Source organism: Terrapene carolina, unplaced genomic scaffold, assembly GCF_002925995.2.
Source record: "Terrapene carolina triunguis isolate 2854851 unplaced genomic scaffold, T_m_triunguis-2.0 Scaffold95, whole genome shotgun sequence".
NCBI classification, from domain to species: domain Eukaryota; kingdom Metazoa; phylum Chordata; order Testudines; family Emydidae; genus Terrapene; species Terrapene triunguis.
In genome coordinates, this window is record NW_020664446.1 from 36,877,396 (window position 1) to 36,905,376 (window position 27,981).

Genomic DNA, 27,981 nt, shown 5'->3' on the forward strand with positions numbered 1-27,981 from the left:
AAGGCAACTACATCTGCAACCTTTCTGAATGCTAAGTGAGTAGAAAGAAAGATGGTGGAGTCACTGTGGCTAGCTCTCTGAAAACGTCAGCTCAACATGCAGCAGGGTTACAAAAGGCTAACCAAATGTTAGGAAATATTAGGAAACGGATAGATAAGACAGAAAATATCATATCATATCACTATTTAAATCCATAGTGCACCTACACCTTGAATACTGTGTCCAGTTCTGGTCACCCAATCTCAAAAAGGATATAGTGGAACTGGAAGAGTTTCAGAGAAGGGCAACAAAGACTATCAAGGGCATGGAAAGGCTTCTGTATGAGGAGATACTAAGAGTACGTCTACACAGCAAAGAAGAAACCACAGCTGGCTCATGCCAGCTAACTCAGCTCGCAAGGCTTGGGCTGTGGGGCTGTTTCATTGCTGTATAGACTTCCAGGCTTGGGCTGGAGCCCAGACTCTATCACTGTGGAATTCACAGAGCAGGAACATTACCCTGCAAGGAAACTGAGAAAACTCTCCTGCAGCAGAAACAGCGGGGTGACAGAAAGTGCTAAGAAGCTCTTCAGTGAGCCAGGGAAGAAGCTTGGATGGAGAGGAGCTTATACTCTCAGGAGTAGGACTTTATGTGACTTGTCCGGAGGGCTGTCACAAGAAGCAGACCAGCACAGGGCCTGAAATGGCTGTCAGCAGGGGACACACCTAAAACAAAGCATAATAGAGTTTGCCCAGAAACTAGCATCATGTGGGCAAAGGGTTCCACTGAGTATTTTTCTGACCAGATGGGTGTGTTTGTCTCTGTGTGAAAAAGACAAGATAGGGTGCAGACACAGAAACAGAGAGCCAGAGGCAAAGCAGGAAACCCAAGCAGCAGTCTATGAGCAGTGTATGATCCTGGGGGAAAAAAGCTAGAGAGAGCACTTTTTGGTCTGGTGTTGGCTAAAGATGCTTGGGGCTGTTAGGTAAGTAATTATTCTTTTGTTTCTGGTTCCTTCTGCATTTGCAACAACACGATCTTGTACATTTGTTGTAAATAAGATTGCATCAAAGAAAAGAACAGATTTCACTTTCAGTTTCTTCTCCCAGCTGGAGCAGGATGCCCAACTTTGACTAGCCACTCGGGTCAATAAAGGACAACAACACGTTAAAGAATATGTGCTGAACTTGCAGCCTTTTGCAGATTGGGAAAACTGCTTCCTCTTATGAAAGACTATTCATATTTTTACATGTTATTAACATAGCACAGATTTTTAGACTGACACTGAAACAAAACTGTAACTTTCCTCAAGTTTGAAGAATAGCTTGCCTAGTTTAGCAGCAGCCATTTCAAAGTAACTGGATTTATCATTTCTCTTGACTAAAATATGTTCCCATGAAGCACCCAGGCTACCATTTATGTAGAGATATTGTTGTAAATATGCTCAATAGGAGTTCTCAATTTATTAAAAATAAAACTTTCCCACCTTGCATTTTTCATAGAAAAAACTTCAGTGTCAAAATGTTTTTAATACAACCTGTTTTTTAATTGGTTGTTCTTAGATTTTAGTCAGTATTTATCACTGTCAATAACCTGCTGTTTTAGTGCCGGGAAACTGATGGGAATAACGTTAAGAAGGAATGTCCATACTTGAGCAATGATTCAGAATCTCTCTCAGCATAAAAAAGTATCTTGAATAAAAGTCAAGTAACTCCTCTCTTTAAAGTGTTAGTATTTTCCCTGCTACAATAAAATGACAAGTATTTTTTTATATCTTTCAAACTTGCTATGATTGTGCTCTGAAATGAATTCTTTTTCTACAGCCATTAGAGCTAACATTAGCGATGTACACCTCAGGGATACACTAAAATATATCTAAAACCTTACTTTTATACTTAGTCATGTCTTTGTCCAACAAGATGTAAAATTATACAAAATGTGAAATTTAGAAGCCTCAATGACAATCTGTAATTTAAAGAGTTTTACATTTGAACTTTAAAACACTTTTTCAACTATATATGAATATTTGTGATATTAAAGACTATGCCACTTCTCAAACTGTCTATTTAAACAGTATATTTTGTGCACATAAAAGCTTACAGCATATTTTAGCTGTAATTATTGTTTTTCTGGTACTATTTCCCAAATGTAAACATTTACTGTTATCCTGTAGCACAGAAAGAATAAATTGGCCTGGTTACAAATTGATGCAGCAGGTTGCTAAATTTTGAATGGGTTTATTTAATATACAAGTTTCACTTTGAAACATTCTGTTCTTTCTATTCTCAAATTTAAGGGCACACATATAACTCCCATTAACATTAATAGGAAGTACATGCTGCACATTGACTGATAAATAGATGCCTAGCTGATACATTTATTAAAAATATCATATATTCATTTAGTTCTCAGCATTACATCTCAACAAAAAGTTTTTATGTGCGTGTGACTGAATTCCATCTAGCGGTCTTGACACAGCTACATAATAAGTATTGGAATACATAACTTCATAATCCAGAATGAAGCAGTTCAGGTTAAAATGGCACTCAGAAGGGGGGGGGGGGAATACAACTTAGCCAATTTTCCACTATACCTCTTCTATTATTACTATTGGTTTTGCAGTGAAAATTTGAGGTTTTGAGACAAAAGAAAGGTTTGTTCGTATCAAAATTACCCAGATACTATTTATCCTGTGTTATGTGGAGCTTTATGGAATACTACACTTTAATGAGTACTTTCAGGAGGAAGTTTATTGTAGATTATTTTTTTCCTACTGAAGTTTTGAAATCTTGGACTCAGACAAACAATGCCCACTGCTAATCCTTCAATCCTTTCACAGTCTAGTTCAAGATGAACTGTTACGAATACTTTTATTTTAAGAATGTATTTCAGCTACAGATTCAACACTCATACCACTTAATAGAATATAGTTTCCCACTATTTTTGAGCAAGTATCATTTAAGAAATTACAAGAAGAACATACAGAAGGATAGTGAACATTTAAGGCCCCTTCTTCTTGAGAATTATATATACACAATTCAATAAATGCATTTGTGATACCATATTTAAATTTCAACAAGAGCTGATGTAATTACTACTTGTTCTATTAAAATGTAATGCATAGGCATGGTCTTATCTTCCTTCTGCCATGTTTATGAAGTACAACTGAATTATATATACTTTTTTAAAAAAAGACCAACAACCCTGCATATTCTGCTTCTGTATTTGCTGAAAAATTTCACCATTGCAACATAGGAGAGAAATCTCTGTAACCTGGTAAACTTTAGTCAAACTTAATTCATACGCGAACATACATCAGTTTTCTTCATCAGTTCTGTGTAAAGGGAAACTGGCAAACATTGACTTATTATTGGTTCTATATGTCAGAACAATGGTACTATTCTTTTCATTATGCCATTGGAAAAACACTCTTTTCCTGAAACTTAGCAGGGGAGAACTTACACCTTTCATTGCTTTTAATACAAATGTCATTTTCTGCCTTTATTTTCTCTCTCCTTTATAGAACTTTTGCTTCCCCAAACATCCTAACCCTTTTACAGCAGCCAAAACCATTGTCAATTGACTTTACAGGGGCAGTATAATAAAGAACAGTAATTGTCATTATAGTAATCAATGGTATGACCTCATTTAGAATACTATGCTCAGTTTTGATCTCCCCATTTTAAGGATACAGCAGAAATAAAGATTGATGACAAGTGCTATTGGAAAAAAATAAGGGCAGTATACCTCAGAGAGGTGAAGAATAAAAGGTGTCATGATAAAAATATACAAAACAAATGGTATACAACACAATTAGAATGTGGAACTCATTGCCACAAGGTATCATAGTGGCCAATAACTTGCCATGATTTTTAAAAGAATCAGACATGTATATGGATAACAAGACAGTTCAAAGTTATAATAAATATATTAAAAACAAAAACAATCACCACACACGCCAAGAACATAAGCCTTTAAATTTCAGGGCATAAGCCAACTTCTAACTATTGGGGATAGGAAGAAATTTCTTCATGGTATAACCTGTCTCCAAACTACCTGCTACCCCTGAAGCAATTGCTAGAAGTCACTCTTGGAGGCAAGATACTGGACTAGACACACTGCTGGTCTGATCTAGTCTGGCATTTCCTGTGTTTCCTAAAGCTAATGATCAGGACAAAAAGGAAAATGAGACACAGACATAGGGATGCATTTTAAGTGGAAGGCTGCATCTTTATTAACATTTTACTTTTAGGGTAGGAGTGCTATGTCCTTCCCCACCCCCAAAAAGTAACAGTCATTTATTTGGGTCCAGTGCAGTGGTAAAGGATCTTCATGCTAGAGCTGGTTGGGAACTTTCTGTTTTGTTTTTGGTCAGAAAATGCAGATTTGTCAAAACCAAAATGGTTATAGAACTGTATTGGTTTCCATTAAATTTCTCAGTGAGGAGGAGGGAGAGGTCACCTCAGAATAGCCAACAGCCCAGTGGCTATGGCACTCACCTCTGATGTGGGAGATGTAGGTTCAAGTCCCTAGTCAATTCAGATTACAGTCTTGAAACTGGGCTCTTCCACATGCCAGGCTACGGGCCCTAAGCACTGACCTATTAAGTAATTCTGGGGTGGGTCTCTTTTGGTTTTGAGCAGCAATTCCTGTCTGGACTTGAGAAATCTTCTAAAGGAGGGGATATTCTGCCTGATTGGAGCAGGACTTGAGGCTGGGTCTTCCACATCCCATGGTATTGACCACTAGGCCAGAGAGTCAGTCTCTCTCTCTCAATGAATATTTAACTACATCTTCAAAGTGGAACAGCTGTAACAGAAGGGACTGAGAGAGAGACAGAGCTGGTTAGGGCATACTGAATAAGGCAGAACAGGGTCTAGAATCTGGATCTCCCACATCCTAGGTGAGTGCACTAACCACTTAGCAATTGGGTATTTCTGGGGTAATCTGACTCTCTCATTGTTTGGTGGAAAAGGTCTTGGCTTTGTTCTGCATGAGAATGGGATCAAATGTTGAAACCTAAATTTTTCCCCAAAATGAAATTCTTGTTTTCCAGCCATCCTTACTTCAGGCCAAATAACCAATATTCAGGACTGACCCTCTTCAGTCAACCCCCTACAATTCAGGCTGCCTCTGAATCCTCTTACCCTCCCCCCACGAGGGGGAAATGAGGATGCACATGATAGGTACCTGAGCATGAGAAGAGTTCAGTCTCTCCCTCCTTACTCCAAGCTAATAGGGTCTACCAGTTCTCTCTCTGGTCTCATATTTACCTCTGGGAGCTGGTCTCTCTGAGGCTCTCATCTGCACTGGATGCCAGCAACAAATTGCAACTAAATTACAAACTCACTTACAACTTTTAAATGGCACTTAAGCATTATTTACTTAAAACTAGAATCTGGCATGCAGCAAACAAGGTGCAAAAACACACCGGATCCCTTTGTCAATCCTGCTCTGAAGGAAAAATTCCTTCCTGACTCCAAAATCTGATGATCGTCCGACCTACAGCATCTTGGAAATGCAGTTGAAACTATAACTCCATTATAGGGCAGGACCACAACTGCATCAGGATGGCTTTACATACAGGAAGGGCAATGCACATACACAGCCTACCCAGTGACAGTAGAGTAGGGTAGTGAATTCTCTGCTCCCCCTCTGCCTCTCTTCTCCTTCCTCCTCCCATCCTCCAGAGAAGGGCTGGGGGAGAAGTTCCCCGAGCAGCTAAGCCTACCTCCATCTTCCCCTCCTCCTCTCAGAATCCAGGGGTTGCTTTTCCCCGGCCTGTCAGATCAAACATTTGCTCTCCCCCACCCCCATTTAGACTTCACTGAGACTTTTAATGAACATCTGAAATGTCTCCTTCTATCATGGGAGTGTAAATGTGATATAAATTTTTTTTAAAGAAGTCTGACCAAGTGTATAGACATTGATGACACAATCATATATACAGATTCTAAATTCCACTAAACCCTGGGTGAAATTTTCATTTTCTAGCAGGACTGGGTGAAGTTTTCAGAGGTGCAAAAATCTGCAATGAGTAACTGGAAAATGTGTACACCACCTTCTCACAGAAGTTGTGTGTGTCAGATTTCAGCTGGTAATACAGAATAAAATGAAATGGAAGTTTCTAGATCAAGCTATCAGACACGGCCACACAAAAGAGGGAAAAAGGTTAAAAACTTTTCAAAAAGTGAAATAAATTACATCTCATTCTTCAAAGTCCATATCACAGAAAATTTATCTGATTCACCTCAATCCTCCCCCCCCCCCCCCCACACCATTCTCCCACACACACATCAAAAGTTATACTCTGGCTAGAGACCACAGCATTTAAAAGAGCAGGCAGAAAAGTGGAAGCTAGAAAAGAGGGTCAAATTGGGATAATAAAAAGTGTGTCACATTATTAACTAAAAGAGTCACTGCAGTGCCTCTATAATTTCTGATTTTCTGCAGTTTAGCATAAAAAGATAACTGATCACCAGCCAACCGATCATTATTTTCTTTGAGGACAAAAAATAATATTTAAATTAAAAATAAACTCATTGGCCTCCCGAGGGCAATGTTATATACAAAAAGAAGCCACCGAAAATCAACATTTTCCAACCATTTATATGCATTTAATAAATATTTACCATTGAGTAGAGTTGGTCAGAAGTTTTCAGAAAAAAAACTTTATTTAGCTGGAAAATGCCAGTTTGTCAAACCTGAAATGTCTCTTTAAAAAGAGTTCAGATTTGGACAACTTTTGACCAAGACAGAAACCTGCCTGGTTCTCTGCCAGTTCACCTAGCAGGCTGCTGGACAGATTGGTCTTCCAGGTCCACAGCTCTGGAGGAGCCCCACCTTGCGTATTATTCTAGGGCTGGGGACCCAGAGAGTTCCAGGCTCTGGCCAGCCCCACCATGCCAAGATTGTCAGGGTTTCCAGGCTACATGCAATGAACCTAGGAGCCTGTCAGTCCAGAAAGTCCTGAGGTACCTGGCTTTAACTAGGGTTTTCAGGTTCTGTGCTGCTGGGTCTGCACAAAGGAGGCTGGAAGCCCTGAAAACCTTGATTTAAGTGAGGGCTGGGCTCTCAGGATTTCCAGTCTCCCTGCCATGGAGCTGTGAGCCTGGAAGCCATTGGGGCTCCCAGGGCTAGGCTGCTCCAGAGTTGCAGATCCTCAGAGAACCAGCAGCAGCTGAGTAAAATTGACATTCTTGTCAGTTTTACCACTACTAATTACAAGAATATCAATTTTAGTCAGCTGCTGCCGGTCCTGGGGACTATGTAGCATTTTGGAAACACCATGTGTTAGTGTTTCTGAAATGAAAAGTGTCTTGGATTTCCGGTTCATAAGAAATTACAAAATATTTGGTTTCATTCCATTTCAAAATGAAACCAAATATCAAAATACTGAAATTTCTCCTGAACCAGAAATGGTAGAGTTCTGGGCCAGCTCTACCATTGCTATCTTATACTCTAAGGTGGTGGGATGGAGTGGAAGGGGGAGGGCAACAGTGGCAATAGTGAACCCCGATATGTGTGTAGCTGCTGTAAATACTGATTTGTAATGGCAGATCTGAACTGGACTGACAGATAAGATTATTCTCATTTCAGAATTAGGCACTCCTGGGCTGTGGGCTGTTTGTGCTCTGTAACTTTCATTTCAGTACTGAAGATCTTCATATCTTTTATTTATAAAAATTTCTCTGATATACGAAAAACATATTTTAAGATCCCTAAAAGCTGTTATCAGCAAGGGAAAGAATGGGAATATTTTGAGAAAAAGCATACTTGAATATTTGTTATCAGTTTCTTTTCACAGCCACTCTAATTTAAGAAATTTAATGATAATTAATAAACAAATAATGCAAGAAAAGGTGTTAAAAATCTTAAAGTAGTTTCTCAGTGGAACTGAAATTCAAATAATCTCTATAACACAAGCTATATGGTTACTTTTCTAAGGTTCTTAAAATTGAAATTGGAAGAAACATTCATTAAATTCTACTCACAATGATTCTGCATGTAATATCTACTGAGATTAGACATGGTATTATCTAATTCATTTTATTAGTACTTAGTAATGCCTTATTTTTGTATTGTATTTAACGAAAAAAAAGGAATTCCTTTTTGTCTAAATAGATACAAGTGAAGACAGAGTGAAATGAGTTAATTAGTAGTGGTTTTCAGAAAATTGGCACTTACTGGTTAAATCCAACAATAAGTCATACTGATCCAATTTGTGGGTTTGCTTTACTACACCAAACATGCCCGTTTATTTTTCTGTTTCATTTTAAATAAAGAAACCTTAATGTAATGGGTTGTATTTTTTATTTTCAACTAACAACTTTCACTCTCTTATACCTTGTAAAGTAGTGTGGAGTTTCCATTTCCCTATGGGTCTGCTCTTATTGAATTCAAAAGGAGCTTTACCACTGACTTTGATGGGAGAAGGATACAGCCATTAAAGTGTACATATTTCTTGCTTTGCTTGGATTTCCACTACTTTCCTTCAGATCATATCAACTGATTGCCATGGGTGAAGTGTTGTTGTAGCCTTGCTGGTCACAGAATATTAGAGAGACAAGGTGGTTGAGATCATATTTTTTATGGGACCAACTTCTGTTGAGGATCTGAAAGAGACAAGCTTTTGAGCTACAAAGAACTAAGGTAGCTTGAAAGCTTCCCTGTTTCACCAACAGAAGTTGGTCCCATAAAAAATATTATCTCACGTACCTTGCCATGGGTGAAGGCAAATACCTCCCTTGCAAGTTTGTCCCTATTTCATGTATTTCTGACCCACCTTACTGATGATTGTTGGTGTTTGTGCCTGGAATTCAATGATAGAAAACCAGGAGCATCTTTCAAGAGATAGGAGAAAGACTCCACTGTGCAGAAAATTTTGACTGACCTAATTCATAATACAAGTTTAGTTCTTCCTTAAGTTTCGTATGCTTCCACTCACAAATACTCTTAAATCTTTATGGGTTTGATAGCTAAGACTTCTTTATCTCCTCAAGTAACTTACTTATCTCTTGTGCAGAATGGTATCATAAGCTTTTCTGTAGTTCAAATATTTAACACAATTTTCCATGTCTACATTTTTTAGTATGCCAAACCTTTAATTTATAAGTCCAAAGTGAATATATCAGATGAATCAGATATACAGACATCCAATTATATCTAACTACATACTTTGCATATGCAAGCACTGGTTTAACAGCAATCACTGTTATACTCCTGTACCAGATATGGACTGGCTACAGGGCTTCCTTCTGAGCAAGACACACACCAAATGTATTCAGTATAAGACTTTAATATTCTCCCTGCATGGCTGAGGTTAGCTTAAATAAGGAATGTTACATGCTTCACCAACTAATGGCTGAATAGTATACTATAGTTTATCATTCCATTACAATCACTGTATCTGATCCTATTCTTAGACATATCCCACATGTTCTAAACCAGTCTCTGTACCACCAAACATTTAAAAATGCCTAATTATCTGCATCCTCAGCTGTGCCAGAACATCACACCGGGGGGGAGGGGGGAGGGAGATGACAAAAGCGGCTAGAAGTCATTTTTGTGCTAGCTTAATTTGGGGACAACCAGGTGCAAGTTTGTCCTCAGGGCTAATTTATTGCAGCCTGCAATGGCCTGCTAAAAGCTGTTATAGTAACTGGGTATCACTGGAGGGAAGCACAATTTGTCCACACCCACTATGGCCCCCAGCACATCCCCTATGATGGAGGGAAGGTAGGAAAGGGTGGCATAGAGCAGGTTGTGTCAGCTGGATGCAGTGGAAGGATTCCCCTACACCATTTAGGAAAACTCCCAGCTACGCTCTTAGAACAGATTTAAGGTTGCTGTGTGCCACTGAAACAGCCTCCTGGGGGCTGAGGATCTGAATGAGATCAAAAGGGGAAAAATAAATAAAACAAGCAATAATATTATGTACCAGTAGGCAAGGTAAGACCAAGGGACCCTTCCTAATATTCAGTGCTTACCTGCCTTCCAGTATTTTTTTTAATATCTCTGAGCTAACTTGATGAAGGACACTAACCTGAGGTAAATAATGGACAGCTTTAATAAGCTTCTGTCATTCTCTATTAGATTTCTGGTGTTCCAAACAAATCACTAGGTTAAGATAAGGGAAATATCCTGGAAGGTCAAGCTTCTGTGACCTTTTGTGAATAAACTAGAATCAGCAACTTTCAGGCTTTTCCACAACAGTTTAAAGTGATACAAAATGCAGAAGGAAAAGAGGGGGAGAAAAGCTAACTTCAACAGGCCTGGGTAAACAGAGTCTTGTAGAACACTAAAGATTATGGCCATACAGTATTTTATAGGAACTAGACACTTCCAGTTTTAACATTCTTTGTTTAAAGCTAATTTATTAAGTAAAATGTTATTTTTCTCCTAAATAGAATGCATTTTAAAAAATATTTACCCTATACAATTTGTTTTAACCACAGCCAAATTTATGACATACAGCAAACAGATGTAAAATTGCTTTCCTGAACTGAAACAGAGGCTGACTGTTATTTCATTACCAAAGCATTAACGTGCTACAGAAGAATACTTCGGAAGCCTTTTAGGCAGAAACTGCTATTAAAGCATGTTGGAAATGGCCACATATTGACATATGCCAAAAAATAATGCTACAAATCTTTAAATAAAAATATCCAAAGCTAAACAAAGAAACTAATCCTGTATCCTTATTTAGGCAAAACTCTATTGACCTCAAAGGGAGTTTTGCTTCAGGAAAATACTGGATTATGGGGCCAACATACTTGCAAAACTCCAAATCTGTATGCATGAACAGGGTTTTAGACAGATAATTAGCCATTCTGAACCTATTTTACTTGCTTATGTGCACAAGTCAAGTGTGAATTTTTGTTAATGTAGCAGGAGCTCAAATAGTTTGCAGATGCATCTACTGTAACCTCCTGTGGAAATTTAATCCAGTGAGTAAATACTTTTCCTTAGCCTGTGAACTGTACTTAAATAGCTTGACTCCCACCTTAACTTTCATCACAGAAGAAAACATTTTAGCATCTTCAGACACTCCTCCAATGTAGAGTTTTTTGGTAAAGACAGGAGCATGGTCATTTTCATCCTGCACTTCAATAAACACCTTGGCTGTGTTACCTTTTAAAAAAAGAAGAAGAAATACATGGGGTCTTTTGAGAATACATTTTGAATGGCTCATGCTCTACCATTAAAGAATAGATCAACTGAAACAAATACATTGATAAAATTGTAAAAACAAACAAAAACCCCTAGGTAAGATAATTGCACAGTTAGGTTTTACGTTATTCTTGCATGTTAAAAGGTAAATTTTTAATGGCCAGATCCTCCTCTTACTCAGAACTAAATTAACACTGAAAATAGGGAGTAAGAGAAGCACAGTTTGGACATAAATCAGGGCCATTACATACATTTTAAAAAAGATACAGTTATGGTATTTTGCATTATTTTAAAAATCAGTATTTTATCACTACTTATGATTAGGGTGACCAGATGTCCTGATTTTATAGGGACAGTCCCGATATTTGGGGCTTTTTCTTATATAGGCTCTTATTACCCCCACCCCGTCCCGATTTTTCACACTTGCTGTCTGGTCACCCTACTTACGATATACTCTTGGAAGCTTGGAGCTAAAATTTGCTCCCTTATCAACCATTCACATTGTCCCTTTAATAGTACTAAAATATACATTACACAGTAGTTGTTTGTTAAAGGAATAATAAACACATTTCTTGAGGTTTAGCAAAAATATATTATGTACACTAGTTGTCAAGACTTCATTATAAATATCATCAACTGTTTTTCTAATTTGCACACAACTTTCTTTTAAAATTTTTAATTATTAGTAACTAATTAAACACTTATTACTGAATTCTGATGTCGGGCCAGCAAACCAGCACAAGGAGTATGTGCAACAGTGCTGGCAGGAGCATTTTCTACATAAGAAATTCTGCCTGCTCATAGCAGCATTCTACATTGCAGGGCAATGCAATATACTGTGGGGTGCTCTTTATACTTCCTCTGATACACCTGCTTGCTGACATACAGCATATACACCTGATGGACTTGCTCCTGCAAGTTGCTAAGAATTCTCAATGACTATTTAATTTATTGTGTCAGGTGAGTATACTTGTGTATCAAGGATGTAGCCCACCTGGTTGCTTACATGTTGAACCAGGGTCCCTATGCTCCCTTCTGGCACATCTGTGTGCAGGATTAGCCCTTAAATTATGTTTTATCAAACTAATCTCAGTTACCACAATGAACAATAATGACCACAAATAATCTCCTTTCTTCATAAGAAAAACAAAAAACCTTCTGGCAAAATGTGCCAGCCCATCTGGAGCAAAGATGAACTTGTGCAGTGATCTACACGGCAAATGTAATGTAATTTTGTCTCTTTCCATACTCCATAATCCAGAAAGGAATCACTGTTGAAAATGCTGATAGCCAGTTTGTTGAGAAAGACTGCATTTTCCATTGACAAATCACTTCATTTCAAGTTGGTTATCTTACTTGGTAGTAATCAGTGGTTATTTTGAGTGTTGTACAGCATGCTTACTTCATAGCAGTTGCTTTGTCAATCTGGTTAAAACACAATGGCATATTGAAAAGAGTGCAGTAGTGTGTCTTTAATAGAAAATAGACCACTTCCTGCTTTGGCAAAGGCACCAGAGATGATACGTTTAACTGAAGGCCTAGACATTAGAAACATGACGACTTCATAAAAACAACTGAAGTCATAGAAAAATGTTCAAAGTATAGTAGATTTAAAATGTATGAGGAAATGGCGTTCTGGCAACAGAATAATCAGTTATTCCCTTTCCACATTGATCTGTACAGATAAAAATGAACAAACTGTAGGTGCTGTCATTCCATGGGAAAATTGCTTCATAACAAGCTATCGCCCTTCTACGTATTAAAAAAAAAGGAGCTATATTTTGACAGGTAACTTTGTTATATGTAGGAACAGTGTCTAGAGAAGGTGGATGAAATAGCAGCTTTTACTGGACCAACTTCTGTTGGTGAGCGAGACAATAAAAGATATTACCTCACCCACCTTGTCTCTCTAATATCCTGGGACCAACATGGCTACAACAGCACTGCATACAACAATGGAAGGTATCTGATCTAAATCTATATTTTATTAGAATGTTTCCTGTTTTGACTATTGCATTATTTATTACATCAAATTACAAACGAAGGGCCAATATCAGCCTTCTATAAAAGATAAAAATATACCTCGTTACACTGACAGCATACTTGGATTTTTAGTATTACCTACTGTAGTTTACTCAGAAACTGCAGCCCTGTCAAGAATAATGAGATTCTCAGGCCCTGTCTTCATTGCATTTCCCCCTCAGGGAAGAAAGATTTAAGCAAGATTACAGGTAATGTGTGTAAGTGACCTTGACCTACTGAGTATAAACAGTTAAATCAATGGCTGGCATTGGTAGACTACTGCTGTAGGGAAAACTCTAATTGTGTCAAGCTCATTGCTAGTAATACAGCAGCACTGCAACCTATATGAGTTATTTGTAATGCAAATGAACAATCTTTTCCCTAATGCTTGCCATTCACATATAAATCAACCCATGATTTGGAAAAGTTTGGTCTGTATTTTGCTAGAAACCTTTTTTTTTTAGGTTTCAGAGTAGCAGCCGTGTTAGTCTGTATCCGCAAGAAGAACAGGAGTACTTGTGGCACCTTAGAGACTAACAAATTTATTAGAGCATAAGCTTTCGTGGGCTACAACCCACTTCTTCGGATGCATCTAAATTTGTTAGTCTCTAAGGTGCCACAAGTACTCCTGTTTTTTTTTTTAGTTCTCCGAGCAGCATGAATGTTAATGTACTCAACATCAGCAAAGTGCTCTGAAAACTTCAAATAAAGGTCACTATATATAAAAGCAAAGTGCTATTATTAGTGTGTCTACTAATTCCAGCTATTTAGAACCTCAACATTCTTCGATAATTAATTATATACATATATACTGTTGCTGCAGCTTTATGCTTCACTCATATTTAAATTTCATTGCCTCATTTTTATGCACAGCTTATATTTCATTGGCTCTGACAGAGTTAGGAAAACACAGCATCTGTGAATTGCTAACTCTTCCTTTTTATCAGCTTTCAATCTGCAGCTGAGTGCAACAAAAGGACTACTAACCAAACTACACACATTCCTTTGTCCTAAAATAGAGACAGCCTATAGCAGCACACCTTAAAAGTCTTCATCAGTAGTATTCACTGCACACAGATCTATACTGTGGCTGTTCAGCAATAGCCTGCACTGGAGGTGAGAAATCCTGGACTCTTGTTATGAGAATGCACGGTGTGCATTTTCCTCCTGCAGCACCTCAACTGTGTGGGGGCTGGTATAAAGGGAGATGGGGCCATGGCTCCACCATAGCCCTGCCCCTATGGTGAGTCCAATTACAGCATCAGATTCTTCCTGTACCTATGCTCAAAAAGCAGAGAATGGGATTGTGTCTGAGGTTTGCATAGGGACATAAGGCAGGGGAAGGCACTTTGTTGCCTCTGCTCTTGCACACCAATGAAGAACCAAGTACTGTCTGGTCCATAGTATAATATGTACTAGAATATAGTACACAAACTAGAATATACTCTTGCAGTTAAAATGCTTATAAGGTACAATATTTACTGCCCTCTTTTGAAAGCAAATGTTTCATGCTCCACTAGGTGTAATGCTTCAGTAAAACTTTATTCTTAATGACTCTAGGTTTGGAATCCATCTTTCCATATAAATTATTTTGCATGATATGCATTAGATATGAGTTTGATAATTAAAACTGAAGTGCTTATTCTGAATAACATAACTTGTGAATAGAGTCTAACTACTGATTTATTTCATGGGAAGGGGAAATTGAGACAGAAGGTTTTAAAGGAAGACCTGGATAAACTGTGTCCAGTTAGACAAAAACATCTGTGGAGGGCTATACTAGAATACAGTTAAGTAGTAGTAAGGAATTTGAAGGACAACTATTAATCACTGTTAAAGGGCCATTTTCTCCTCAGTGGATCATCTCCTGAACTTTGAGGAATGCAGCTTCGCAGCCCAAGTTCTGTGTTTACCTTCAGAGAACTGTTTTGTAAAATGGAGGGATACTGCCCTGGATCAAAGGACTTAATAAACTGGTCAGTTAAGGGAGGGAAACATCAGTCTCTGGACAAAACAGCATGAAGTTGCCACACTGTACAAGTCAAAGTCAGAGAAGGAAATTGTTTTCAACTGATAGTTTCCTGTCTTCAAGGCAATTAAGTAAGGGGACCCTACCTATCTGGGCTTTGGCTAAGTATTCAGAGGAGATATGTTATGCAACTGGTTTCTTTTAATCTGAGTTTCTCTCTATTTTTAATAATCTAATTTTAAAGAAAAATAGTGGATTGTGGGGTTTTCACACAGATTGCCTCAAAAGACATCAAGGTCCTTCAGCCTTCCAGGTGACAATAGGAGCTTCTGGAATCTAACTCCACACTCAGCCTTAAATATAGGAACAAAGATGTCCTCTCTCAGTGAGGTGTACTGCAAAGAGCTGTTGCACCAAATGAGAGGAGACAAAGGACTGAGGAAGAGATAATTTTCTGGGAGGGCAAACAACATATAACTGACTGTTCATGCAAAATGAAAGCAGTGGCTCATAATTCATTTTCAATTCAAAAGTGCCAAATATATGCACAATTCATATAGCATTGGCTCACATAAAGCAAGCTCAGTATCAAGTTGATGGGCCAGATCTTCAGCCCCATTCCATTCCTTGGAGTTGCTCAGGCAGTGAAAAGGATCTAGAAAGCTGTTCTAAGGGACAACTGGAAATTCCCTTGATGTAGGTAAATCACTGGATGGCATAAAGTTGGCATAACCAGTTCTAATTAAGAAGTTTCCTCCTCCCCCAATTTGTGTAGTAGAATGGCCAGTCAGAGGATGCTAAACTGCAGTGATTCTTCCTGGGTGGCAACTAAAAGCTTGATGGAGGCTGGTTCAGCCGCCAAACAGCTTGAAGAGGTGATTTGGAGCCATACTTTCCCTCCTCCCTCACCTGCACTGATTTCTAAATGCTCAATTGTCCTGGAGCAGGCTCAGGCACCTGTGTACTGTTACTTTATTGTTTGAAAAAGCAAGTACTTCTTTTCAATATAGAAAGTCCTTTGACTATAGTATCTCCAAAACAAGGAAAAGGTAAATTCTGCTAGAGTACATTTATTCATAATGCGTGTTTTGTCAAGAACCCCATCAAACTGGAAATATATAATGCAACAGAAAAGAATTACAGTTGTGCACACTTCTCCTTTCCCACTGCGAAATGTGACAGTTTAGAAGGACATGATTTATGGAATAAAGAAGCTCTGCAGAAAGACATGTAGATGTTGGTAAAATATATGGTAAAAGGTAATTGTCATTAGGACACAACCATGCACACCTAAAAGGGAGACATCATGATATGTCAGACACATATTTTTTCCCTTTAAATACATTACAATGGAACGGAGTGATTTAAACGTATTTTAAAAATTCTGTTTAAAGTCTGAATGGCTGTGTAGCGAGGTGGTGGGATACCCCACAGCCCCGCTGAGGGCCAAACCTCCCCTAACACCAACGTGGGCGGAGCCACCGGGTCCAGCACTCGCCCCTCAGAGGTCACGGTGCCGACCCGGAAGTATAAAAGCCCGCCTGCAGAGCTCAGTGGAGAACAAGCCGGCGGAGAGAGCAGACGTCTGTGGCTGAGCTCCCGCTTGGGAGACAGCAGCAGGCCGCGACCGGCCTGCTGACTCACCAGGCCAGCTGAGCCTACCCCTCGCCCGGTACCCTGAGGAGGACTGGCTGAGCCTGCCCCTTTCCAGCTATCCCGAGGAGGAGCCGAGTCTGCCCCTTTCCAGCTATCCCGAGGAGGAGCCGAGTCTGCCCCTTTCCTGCTATCCCGAGGAGGAGCTGAGCATACCCTTCGCTACCTACCCAGAGGAACCGATGCTGGTGGAGAGCACCGAGGACACTAGTACGGCTCAGGTCCCCTCCGAGGGGGAGTGTGGAAGTAGCCTGGGGGCAGCCAGCCCCAGTCTGGCTGCAGCACTGCCAGAGCCTATGTCAGTGTGTTGCGGCCAGGATCCCCACTGACAGCAGCGAGTTTCCGCCGCTGCTAGGGCCCCGGGCTGGGACGCAGTGGAGTGGGAGGGCCTGCGTCCCCCCTGCCACCCGCTCCTTGGGTGGCAGACTCCCCCTTTCTCCTGGGACCTCTTGCTCCTTGACTCAGCCCCTGCTTAAGGGCCTGGGTTCCTGACTAACTGTTGGATTGCTGCCCCGCCCTGACCTAGGGCCTGGGCTGCTATAAACATTGACTCAGCCCCTGCTTAAGGGCCTGGGTTCCCGAACTATTGACTCAGCCCATGCTTGAGGGCCTGAGCTCCAGACTGCGTGGTTGCTGCCCCGCCCTGATTGGGGGCCCAGGGTTTTTTCTGACCTATTGGCTTAGCCCCTGCTTAGGGGCCTGAGCCCCTAACCGTGTGTTTGCTGTCCCAGACTGTTGCTGGACCAGGACTGACGGCGGACCAGAGCGAGGCGGTGGGATACCCCACAGCCCTGCTGAGGGCCGAACCTCGGCAGAGACTATTACAGGCTGTCTTTTCATAATAGTCTCTCAGAATACCCCAAAAAAAGCCCATATGAAAAGATTATACTAACTCCATAAAATTTCCCTGACTTTTGAGGGGAATAGCCACCCATTTGTGCTCTGTTTTTGAGCCTGTTTTCTGCCATTTTCATGATCTTTGGCCCCCTAGTGACCAACATGCTTCCAGTAAACTCTGATTTACCCTGCTGATCCACATTAAAATGCTTATCTAAATGTTGCAAATATATTTGGTCAATACTAACACTGCAGCATTGTGATTTACAAGGAATATGAATTTGAACTGAAGTGATGTTGAAGTGTTTACTGAGCATTGTGGTATTAGGAGGATGTTATTAAGTTACGACTTGTGCATTACAAGATCCTTTTTACATCATGTTTTTACTAGTGATTATGTTTGTCTTTTACAATACACTATGTCCCTCACACAATAGTAATTCCAACACTGGAAATCTAGAATTTGGTTAAGAACATGTGTTCATCTCTGAAGCAAATAACAGCAGGCTCTTCTTTTTAATCAAACTGAATGAGAATTATAATTGGACAGGCATCAATAATAGTTTGCTTTACTGTGATTTTAATAATCTTCTAAGAGGACTTTGTGCTTTGGCAAGTTAAATAAATATCTACAACTGAGCTCAATCTTTGTATAACAGATTTGGCAAACCCAAACAAAAATCAACAGAGCATATTCCAAGGGCATTTTGATGCAAATTGCTACGGGCTAGAATCACACAGGGACTCAGGTGCCTAACTGCCTTTTTAGGCACCTGTCACTGACCTAGTTAATTACCCACCACACAGCAGGGAGGGATCCAGCTTCTGAATTCCACATGCACTTAACTTGCTGGAGGTGGCACAGTTTAGGCACTGTTCCTGGCTTTGGGCCTTGTGGCACATGCTCAGATGCAGACTCATATTTGTCACTCCCTTGGCAATGGGGATCCCTCAATCCCTAGGCTTTGTAACTAGTGCCACCTTTCCCCAAGCCTTCCCAGCAGCTCTTGTACATTCCCCAGAATCCCACCAGAAGCATGAGCCTTTTGGCTTACAGGGGCAAGTAATAGTGAAAGCCAACTCTGCACAGAATTCTAAAACTCTTTATTCTTTACTTAATAGCATGAGAAACACAGAGTCTATACAAAATAAAGGAACCTATATGCACTTCATGGCCTCAGGCTCCTCGCCAATCTGGAGAATTTTTTGGGCTTGGGCAGAGTCCCTGAATACCCTAGAGATCTTTCCCCTGCAGCTCATGACTTCTCTTTCAAAACATGGAGCCTTTCCAGCTCAGCTAGTTTTCTCTGATCTCAGCAGACCCACAGTTAAGCAGGAGTCCCCTCCTAAGAAAGTATGTTTGTCTCTTCCCCTCTCCCACCCAAAGCTTTCTTGTTCCTGTTTCAGTGAGTCTCTCAAGTTTAGATGTCCCCCTATCAACATCTACTGCTGGTGTTTTTTCACTGTCCACTTTTACTTGAATAGTCATTGGGCTAGAAAAAGTCAGACTCACTCGATAGCCTGGTGGTTAGGGCATTCACCTGTGCTGGGAAGCAATGTTCTGAGAACGAGAGAAGACCAGGAAAAACTGAAGTCTATTATTAAAGTGAAAACACTGGTTAGCATACTATCAGTCTGATTTCTGCACAATACTCATCACTTTAGTAGCTGAGGACTTTGGCATAGTGTTGCTTTTTGAAGTGATAAGATCTTCTAAAATGTTAGAATACATTCTGTATAAGACCAACCTACAGCTAAAAATAACGTAAGTAGTTGTCAACAGCTGACAAAACAGGAGCAATGAGACATATCAAACGTAACATTTAATGAGGATGAAACTTCCACTAGGCATTGTCTGCCAACTGTAACACCTCTGTCCATGAAGGTTTTATTTTTAAACCATCTGTTTACATCCATGACCATTTTAAGATAGACACCAGAACAGCCTTAAGGCTACCTCCACTGAATCAGCCACAGAGGACTGTTAAACTTGGGCACCACGTGTACAGTAGTGATAGCTCAAGATAAAGAACGACAACTATTGTCAGCAGCTGTACAGTAAGCAGGTCTTCATCATGACTCGAAGGGTCATGTGAACTGAGTTGGAAAAAAAATAATCCTAAAGTCAAATGCTAGAAACTTTGAATACTGGAAGAAATGAGACCAATCACTTAGTCTACCTCTGTACTCTATGGAATTCATAATGTCCTTGTAATCCATAGCATTAAATGATATCATAAGGTGAAGCCATAAGTTCTGGCTCTGTTGTTAGCCTCTCCTTAGCAAAGTGACATAAATACCAGTGTTTCCTCAGTAGAGGACAGATTAGTCACATATTAGGGAAGAGAGACATACAAATACTTTGATTTTTAAAACTGGGACTGTTTAATTTGGAGATGTATCACCCCTGTCTCCTTCATCTCCTTAATTCTCTCAATTTTTCTTTGACCTTCCATCCTTACACAGCGAGCTCTCTTTTTTTATTCCCTCTGTATTTTTCCATACATACCTCTTCTTTCCGTGTTTCATCATCATCTTTTTGTGTCCCTGTCTCATTTTAGTTGGTTGCTCTGACTGCTGCTCTCCCCAATATCAGGTCTCTTGATGTTGAGATATTGCAAGCAACTTTTAAATGTTCATATTCAAAAGAGGTAAAAGATTATAAGTTTACCCCTTCTTCTAGGAGTGCTTTCAAATCAAGAAATAACTAAATGTACTATTGTATGCCTTTAACTCATTGGTTCTCAACATTTTTTTTGGACAGGGGTTCCCCATCTTGTGATGGATTTATAGACTGTCATCCTCAAGTTGCAGCACATTCCCTCATACATAGTTTTTGCATAGCTGTCATTACCTCTGTCTTTCTCTCTAACAATAAGGGAGAATTCACAGGACTCCATAAGGAAGCTATTCATTATTCTTATTTATTTGTACTGCAGTGGTCCAAGTCATGGATCAGGGTTCCACTGTGCTAAACATTGTACAAACACATAATAAAAAGACCCTGCCCCAAAGAGATTACAATCTAAATAAATTAAAACTTCAAATCATCCATGATTCAACATCCCAATCTGCTGACTCCTCAGCCTAGCGTCTCTAAGCTTTCAAATTCACTATAATCTGACACTATAACGCAAGAGATGATTTTTACATCAATTAACTTAATATTTTCACAATAACTCAGTTTAACTCACTGTTTATAATGTTATCTTACTCCAAAGCAGTATATCATTTTCTATTTTCTTTCCTCATTAGTTTATTGCTGGGTTTTTGTTTGTTTAAAGATTAGTTGGCCATCAATTTGTGCCACTCACTCTATGGGCAAATTTTAGTTATGTTTACATTTTAAGTTTTGCTTAATGATATGATGTAAATTCACACTCTTGTGTCTAGTTCAATCAACAACTAGATTACCACACAGTTGAGAACTCAGTATTTGACTTTTGAATTTTTCAAAATTCGGTATCATTTAGTGGCAGAACAGTTAATCAATTTACTGTTATCTAACTCCAGGATGGTTCATTCTTCCTGTCCCATGCTGGCTTCAGAGTGGCTCATCAATTCACTGTCACCAAACTCCAAAATGGTTCATCAATTTAGTGGTATCTAACAAGGGAACTTACATCAATTCAGCATCATCTAATACCAGAATGGTACATTAATTCCATGTCCCAGAATGGTTCATTCAAAGTCACCTATCTCCAAAGTGGTTCATCATTTCAGTGTCATCTACTTCCACAGTGGTTCATCAATTCAATGCGCTGGAACTCTAGAGTAGCATATAATCTAATTAAAACTCATCAAGAAAGGACACGATGACCAGAAAATAGAAAGATATACAACAGGTAAGTATAGAAATCAAATTTAGATGTCAAGGACTCTCCATTACAGGGGAAGTATGTAACTTATTTCTGCATGATTACCTTGATATTTTTAGCATGTACTGCAAGTATCTATCCACTGCATTATTTATCTATCCAGCACTTTCCACTACAGTTACCTATCCATCAAGAATGGAATGCAACAACTATATCATATGGTATGTAGTATAAATTTTTTATACACATTTTCTTTCTCTATAGAGAGAGAGAGAGAGTGTGTGTGTGTAACAAAGCTCTGATCTTGTCTCTGTGGGTCCCATGTTTCCTGGCAGATTTCGCTAGCGTCAGAGGCTCACTGTGACCCTCCACGTAGCCCTTCTCTCTCTAGAGGCAAGGGTCACAGCCTACTGAGCCATTTTCATCATCAGCCAGCAAGGGAGATGTGGAGAAGCTATCCTCCCTTGCACAGTCACTGTTATCTCCCAGTGATTAATCGGGGGGGAGGGGGTCAAAAGGGGGGAGCCCGGGACCACCCTGTACTCCAGGCTCCTGCCCAGGGACCCTAATAGTATCAGCTATGGTAGCTGACTTTTTAGAAATAGGACATGTACAATTCCCTGGGTCACTTTCCCACAGCAGCCCCCACTTCCTCAATATCTACTTCACCCTTACCTCAGGGCCTGATATGGTTTGTGCTGCTCAGTATCTCCAACAACGTGGCCTCTTCCTACAGCTCCTGGCACACGCACCCACCTGACTAACTGGGAGGCTTTTAACTAGTTTCAGCCAGCCCCTGATTGGCTTCAGGTGTCCCAATTAACCTAGCTGTCTTCCCTGCCTTCTGGAAAGATCTTAATTGGACCCAGGTGTCTTAATTGACCTGGAGCAACTGCCATTTGCTTATCCTGGTAACAGGGATTTGTTTAGCCTGTGGCTAATATATCTGTCTCCCACTACTTTGCTATAGCCATCTGGCCTTGCCCCATTACTATATATATATTGTGACATTATACAACACTTGCTCTATAGAATACAATGGTAAATAGTGCACAAGAGTATTGGTTACTGAATTTTCACTGTATATGCTACATGAGAGTGTATATTATAAGCAACATGTCCTTTAATTAGGTATATGTTACCTTTGCAAAAAAGGACAGGCTCCGGTGAAAGGTTACTATGCAAGTGAAGATTTCTCTACCAAAAGTGAGGACTGATTCTTAAACTGGAGCAGATGTCGACGTAAATATAACATAGGTAGAAGTGCTAGTGCCCCAGTGACACACCGTCCCTTGAGGAAAAACTCTCTTGTAAATTACAAAGGACACAGAAGAAAGGAAGACAATGATTATAAAAATCCTTCAGCAAATGACAACACGAACTTAGGTATGTGTACATTACAGATCATTCTTCATGGAACCAAGGGAACCTCAAGTGTAGAGATTGGTAAAGTTGAGAATGGTTTTGAGTCAGTGTGATGGGTTTTGGGATGTTGCAGAAAGTAAAACCACAGGTAGAGTAACATTACTGCTGCATCATTTGCTAGCTGCAGAGAGTGGACTGTGAGAAACTATTTAAAGCTCTCAGGTAATATGACTTCATGCAGTCCAACCTCATATCATCACTGGTACAGAATGGAGTTTGGGGGAAAAATACAAATGCAATACACAGATGTGCAGGAACAATGTCAGCTCAGTAAGTTAGTTAAACCATAAGTTAGTCAATATTTTAAACAAAGATTACAAAGAAACTATGGCCTAAAGAATATAGTGCAATTGTTATACTGTGAGTACTACAAGGGAAATGGGTGAGCAGCGACAACGGAATTTTGGAAAAGAAAACAAACATCAGAGGTGAAAATCCTGGCTCCAGTGAAGTCAGTGGGAGTTCACAAGAGCCAGAATTGTACCCCAAGAAGGAATGCGTTCCTACGGTGGTGAAAAATTCAGCCTTGTATATTTTAGCTAAGATGATGTGGGAACATACTCTTGAAAAAATGTTGTGCATTGTTTAGATATACCAATACAATTTGGAATATATGTCAAACATGGTGACAATGGATTAGATACTGGGGTTTGATCTTTTCCAATCAATCAGTGGGGCAGGTACAAATATAACCCAGGAAAAAAGGAAGTTTTGGGCATTAACTCAGTATTTTTGTGTAATGTGTTGAGTGCACAAGGTAGGGACTCTGCCAATTCATCATCACTTCTGGGGGAAGCTTCTTATTCCTTCTATCTATTTTTATGGCCCTGATCATTGTAGTATCTGAGCACTTCACAATCATTAGTGGATTTTCTCCTCCCAACACTCTGTAAGTTAGGGAAGTATTATCCTCATTTTATAGATGGGGACCTGAGGCACAAGATTAAGTAATTTAAATGACATTAGACCATCCTTTCTATATAAGATTGTTACAAGATTTTTTTAAAATATTTATTTTGCTTAGTTGTAACAGAATTAGTTTCTATTAGATTTATTACTTGTGCATTAAGTTAATGTATTGTTGCATGGCCATGCTAATATTCAAAGTTAATGGCACCTAAAATTTCCCATATATATCTCAAGTTTAGCAGTTTAAATAGTCTGTGTGATACCTTCACTGTTGCGTTATATTTTATTGAGATTCATCACAGATTGAATCCACTGTGCTTAATCAATCTGCTTCAATATTCCTCCCTTCTGGGGTTTCTTTTTTTCAATAAGCAGAAGTAGAAAAAAAATCATGCCCTATTCTAGCTGTGTTAATCATTTCCCAGATGGATGGACACTGTAGTGTTTAATTACTTTTCACTGTATGCCAGCCCTGTTTTGTCTGCATGATCCTTTGAAAATGCTGTGTTACAAATTGAAGCTTAGTTCAGCAGCCTTAAAAAAGTTATTACCCTATTTAGCCCACTGCTGCAAACTTCACTTTGAGTTTAACTTTCACTCTCTGGCTTTTTGATAAGAGGCTGATATATCTGCACTGCCCTACTATGTCTTGAAGAACAGAGCTTTTATAGGTCAGAACCAAAGATCATGGAAGTGCAGACCTTGAATTTCAGTTCACCAAGAGGATTAGTTAAACATCACATTTTGTATTTACATACTATTCTTCTATATTATCCACAGCAAAAGAACAATCATGTTAGTAGGAGAAACAACATTATTAAATATATTAAACGATAAAAGCTTGAAAAAAAATCACACAGTTCCTTAATATAATGGGGGGGAAAAACTCAAGTTACTTTAAGGAACTCAGAGCTTTTCAGGCTCACTTTAAAATTTCACAATTCCCAGGAAAAGTCACCAGTACAATGTTGAATGAGTCTGATGGACTTTGGGTTCAGAAAACGTATTGCCAATGCAGAAACTAATTGTTTGGTGGCAAAAATATTCCTGGGTTTTCCTGTCGAGTCTGAGATAAGTTGGATAAGGGGAGCTCCTTCAATATATGCAGAAATTGTTACACGTAATTATCAAATTGTCTCTACTTTATTTGGAAATCTACAGCAGTGTTTCTGAATATTTGAGAGAACAATTTAAAGCAGTGGTGCAACAAGGAGAGGGGGAATCCAACCTCCAATAGCCAGAGACAGCAGAGGCCGAAGCAGCAGCTGGAAGCCCAGGTCCTGAGTCTTGCTGCAGCTGCTGAGGGCCCACCAGTCCCCACACTACCCAAGCAACCAAGGCTTGAGATGCTCAGCACCAGGAATCACGGCCCTGGGGCTTCCCCTCCCCAGTGGCATAGGGCTGAGGGAGCCAGCCTTGCCCCCAATTCAGCCTCCCCCAAGGGAAAGGAAGCCCCAGAATTGATTGCTGGAGCTGGGTGGCTCAGGTCCTGGCTGGTGGACCCCGCAGAGGCTGCAGATGGACTGGGGCCAGCAGCCAGGCCCTCTCCCTGCATGCTGCCAGACTCAAACATGCGGAGGGGCCACTGCTTCCAGGGGTGGTATAACCTGGGATATACAATATTGTGGGGGCTGATTATGTTTCTGTCCCCATACATCATTCCCTGTGACTTGCACACATGTACGGGGGATGAGGAGGGGTGGACTGGAGGAAGGAAACAGGACCCAGATGGGCTGGAGTGGCTAATGCAGTCATAGGCACTAACTTTTGATTTTGCTGGTGGGTGCCCCACACTGGCTCCATCCCCTCTCCTGAGGCCCCAACCCCGCTCCACTTCTTCCCACCCCCTCCGTCTTCTCCCCTCCCCTGAGGCCCCACCTCCACTCCACTTCTTCCCACCCCCCTTCCCCTGTAATCACCTCCCCTGAGTGCCTCCCACCTGCCGCTCTCTTTCTGCCCCCTCCTGCACCCCGCCTCAACAGCTGAGGCAGCCGCTGAAGAGCTGATTGGCGGCCCACCCCAGGGCCATTAGAGCAGCAGTATGGGCCAGCATTGCTGTGTCAAGGACTAACACCCAGGCAAGCCCGCTGAGTTACAAGGGCCTCAGATGAATACTTTCTAACCCAGTAACTGCACTGGAACTTGCCAACACTGTGCTAACTGTCATTTAAAACAGACCTACTATATGTCAGATAGAAGGTGAAAACAATATGGCAGTTTGCCAATTTTATCATATGGTAAAAATCTTTTCCAGACCCCAAAACTAGCAATCATTACCACCCCCAATCTCCAATGGCATGTATTTTCTTCTACTGTCAATATAATTTGATATAGTTTAAAATGTATATACAAAATTGTTAAAAAATCTGTACCTATAGGATGATTATTTAAGGAAGAAGAGGCTTCCATGATAATCAATATGTGCTTCACTTTCAAATTCTTTCCCTGAGGTTAAGTTGGATAGGTTTTAAAAGCTTTGTTGAAATTATTTCAACTGCTTCTTTTGGTTAAATCACCTGTACAATGTCTGAAGTTCCATGTACAGTAATTAATTAGTTCTATGGCATATTCCAGAAACTGTATTCCTATTCACTCCAACTACTTGAAATTTTTATGAACTTTTCATTGTCTTAGCAAAGATACTAGATTGTGAAGTAGCTGATTCCATAAATCCTGTACAGCAAAACATATTTTGCATGAATAGATTTATTGCTACCTTTCAGACTATTTTGTAAGAAAGTGTGCAATTCTTTTTTACTATTTTAAAAATATTTTGAAAAATCTTAATTGATTGAAGTTCCAAAATTATTACAGAATGATTTTAACAGTAGGCATTGAACTAGCATAGAACTAAATTCAAGGTGCACTCTCTAATATTGCCAATAATTGTGTTTTCACTAAAATAATGAGTAATAATGGGAAGACTCACACAACAAGGTATTAAACCATATGCACAAGGGTAGCAGAATCTGCCCACAGGTAGTCAAGTGCTGTGTACTATAATGATTCAGTAGTAAGCAGCTTTACTCCTACTGCACATACTAACTGCATCCAGGATCACAACACACAGCGGGGAAGACAGCAGCCACCAGGGGGTAACTACTTCTCCTTCTGCACAAGCCTGTGGGAAAGGGGAAGAGCTTTGGCTCTGCTTCCCACCAGTGTGCTAGCCAAAGAAGCTGTGCTGGTGAAGGGGAGCGGGGGGAAGCTACATCAAGAAAAGGGCTGGTACCGCTTACTTCCCTCTAAAGCAAGGAAAAAGCAGAGATTGAATGTTACTGAGTCACAATTTGGCTGCTGCTGTGCTCCTAGGGCAGTGGAACAACAAGCTGTCCCTTACACAGGCCAGAATGTAAGGTACCAATCTAGTCAAAGTGATAAATGAGTGGCTAAATGAAGTGATTTTCTGCTACTTGGCTCGTTTTGTAGACCTCACTGAATAACTAAAAATCAGGCCAGGCCTCAAAACAGCATATACTGTACTGGAGCTTACTGCATACAAAGGTTTATAACATAATACAGACTAGAATCTCTCTATATGAAAATGATTTGAAATACACAAATTTTGGAATGGGGAAAAAGATCTATTTCATAGGCTTCAAATAAATCTTCTATTCTTGTTTCTCCCTCAGGAAGGCTCCTCACTGCAACAATTCTACATTCAAGGACTGACATGGCTTCTTCCAGAATCAGTCACTACTTCTCCTAGCATAAGCCAGAGAGTGTGCTAGAGATTGATGCAACATGTATTAGTGCTCAGAAGTGAAGGACTGAGCCCGAGTGACCACTATTTACTAGTTATTTTTGTTGAATTCTATGTATCTTCTGTTTTAGTATCCGTAAAGCTAATCTTCTGGTACACACTGTATCAATTAATATTTGTAAAGGCTTTCCTAGTGGCTATACACTGGCAGAAATTAGTTTAGCTTTTGATATATTGTAATTTTCATATGTTATATGACATTGCTAAATGTAGAATCATTTATTTCTGTAGATCTAACCAGCAACAGCCCTAGCATAGAATGCATTTTGATTCAAATGTGTATTACATAAATTCCAAGTTGATCTGAGTGCAACAAAATTAGGTTAAAGGTGTTTTACACATTAGGGATTTCTTATGCTAAATTATTACACACACATTGGAATACAACTCAGTTTAAATAAAAAACAGTTTTGCCTCTTTTTGTAGGGTTCCTT

General features: G+C 39.8%; 1 protein-coding gene across 1 annotated transcript in view; it reads right to left on the reverse strand.

Moving 5' to 3' along the window:
- The window catches only part of PCDH15 (protocadherin related 15), an 812,634-nt gene that overhangs the window by 86,499 nt on the left and 698,154 nt on the right, over positions 1–27,981 (reverse strand). The window contains exon 25 of the mRNA XM_026651074.1: positions 10,985–11,112. Within this exon, the coding sequence (XP_026506859.1) occupies positions 10,985–11,112 (128 nt within the window). The remainder of the gene's footprint in view (positions 1–10,984; positions 11,113–27,981) is intronic.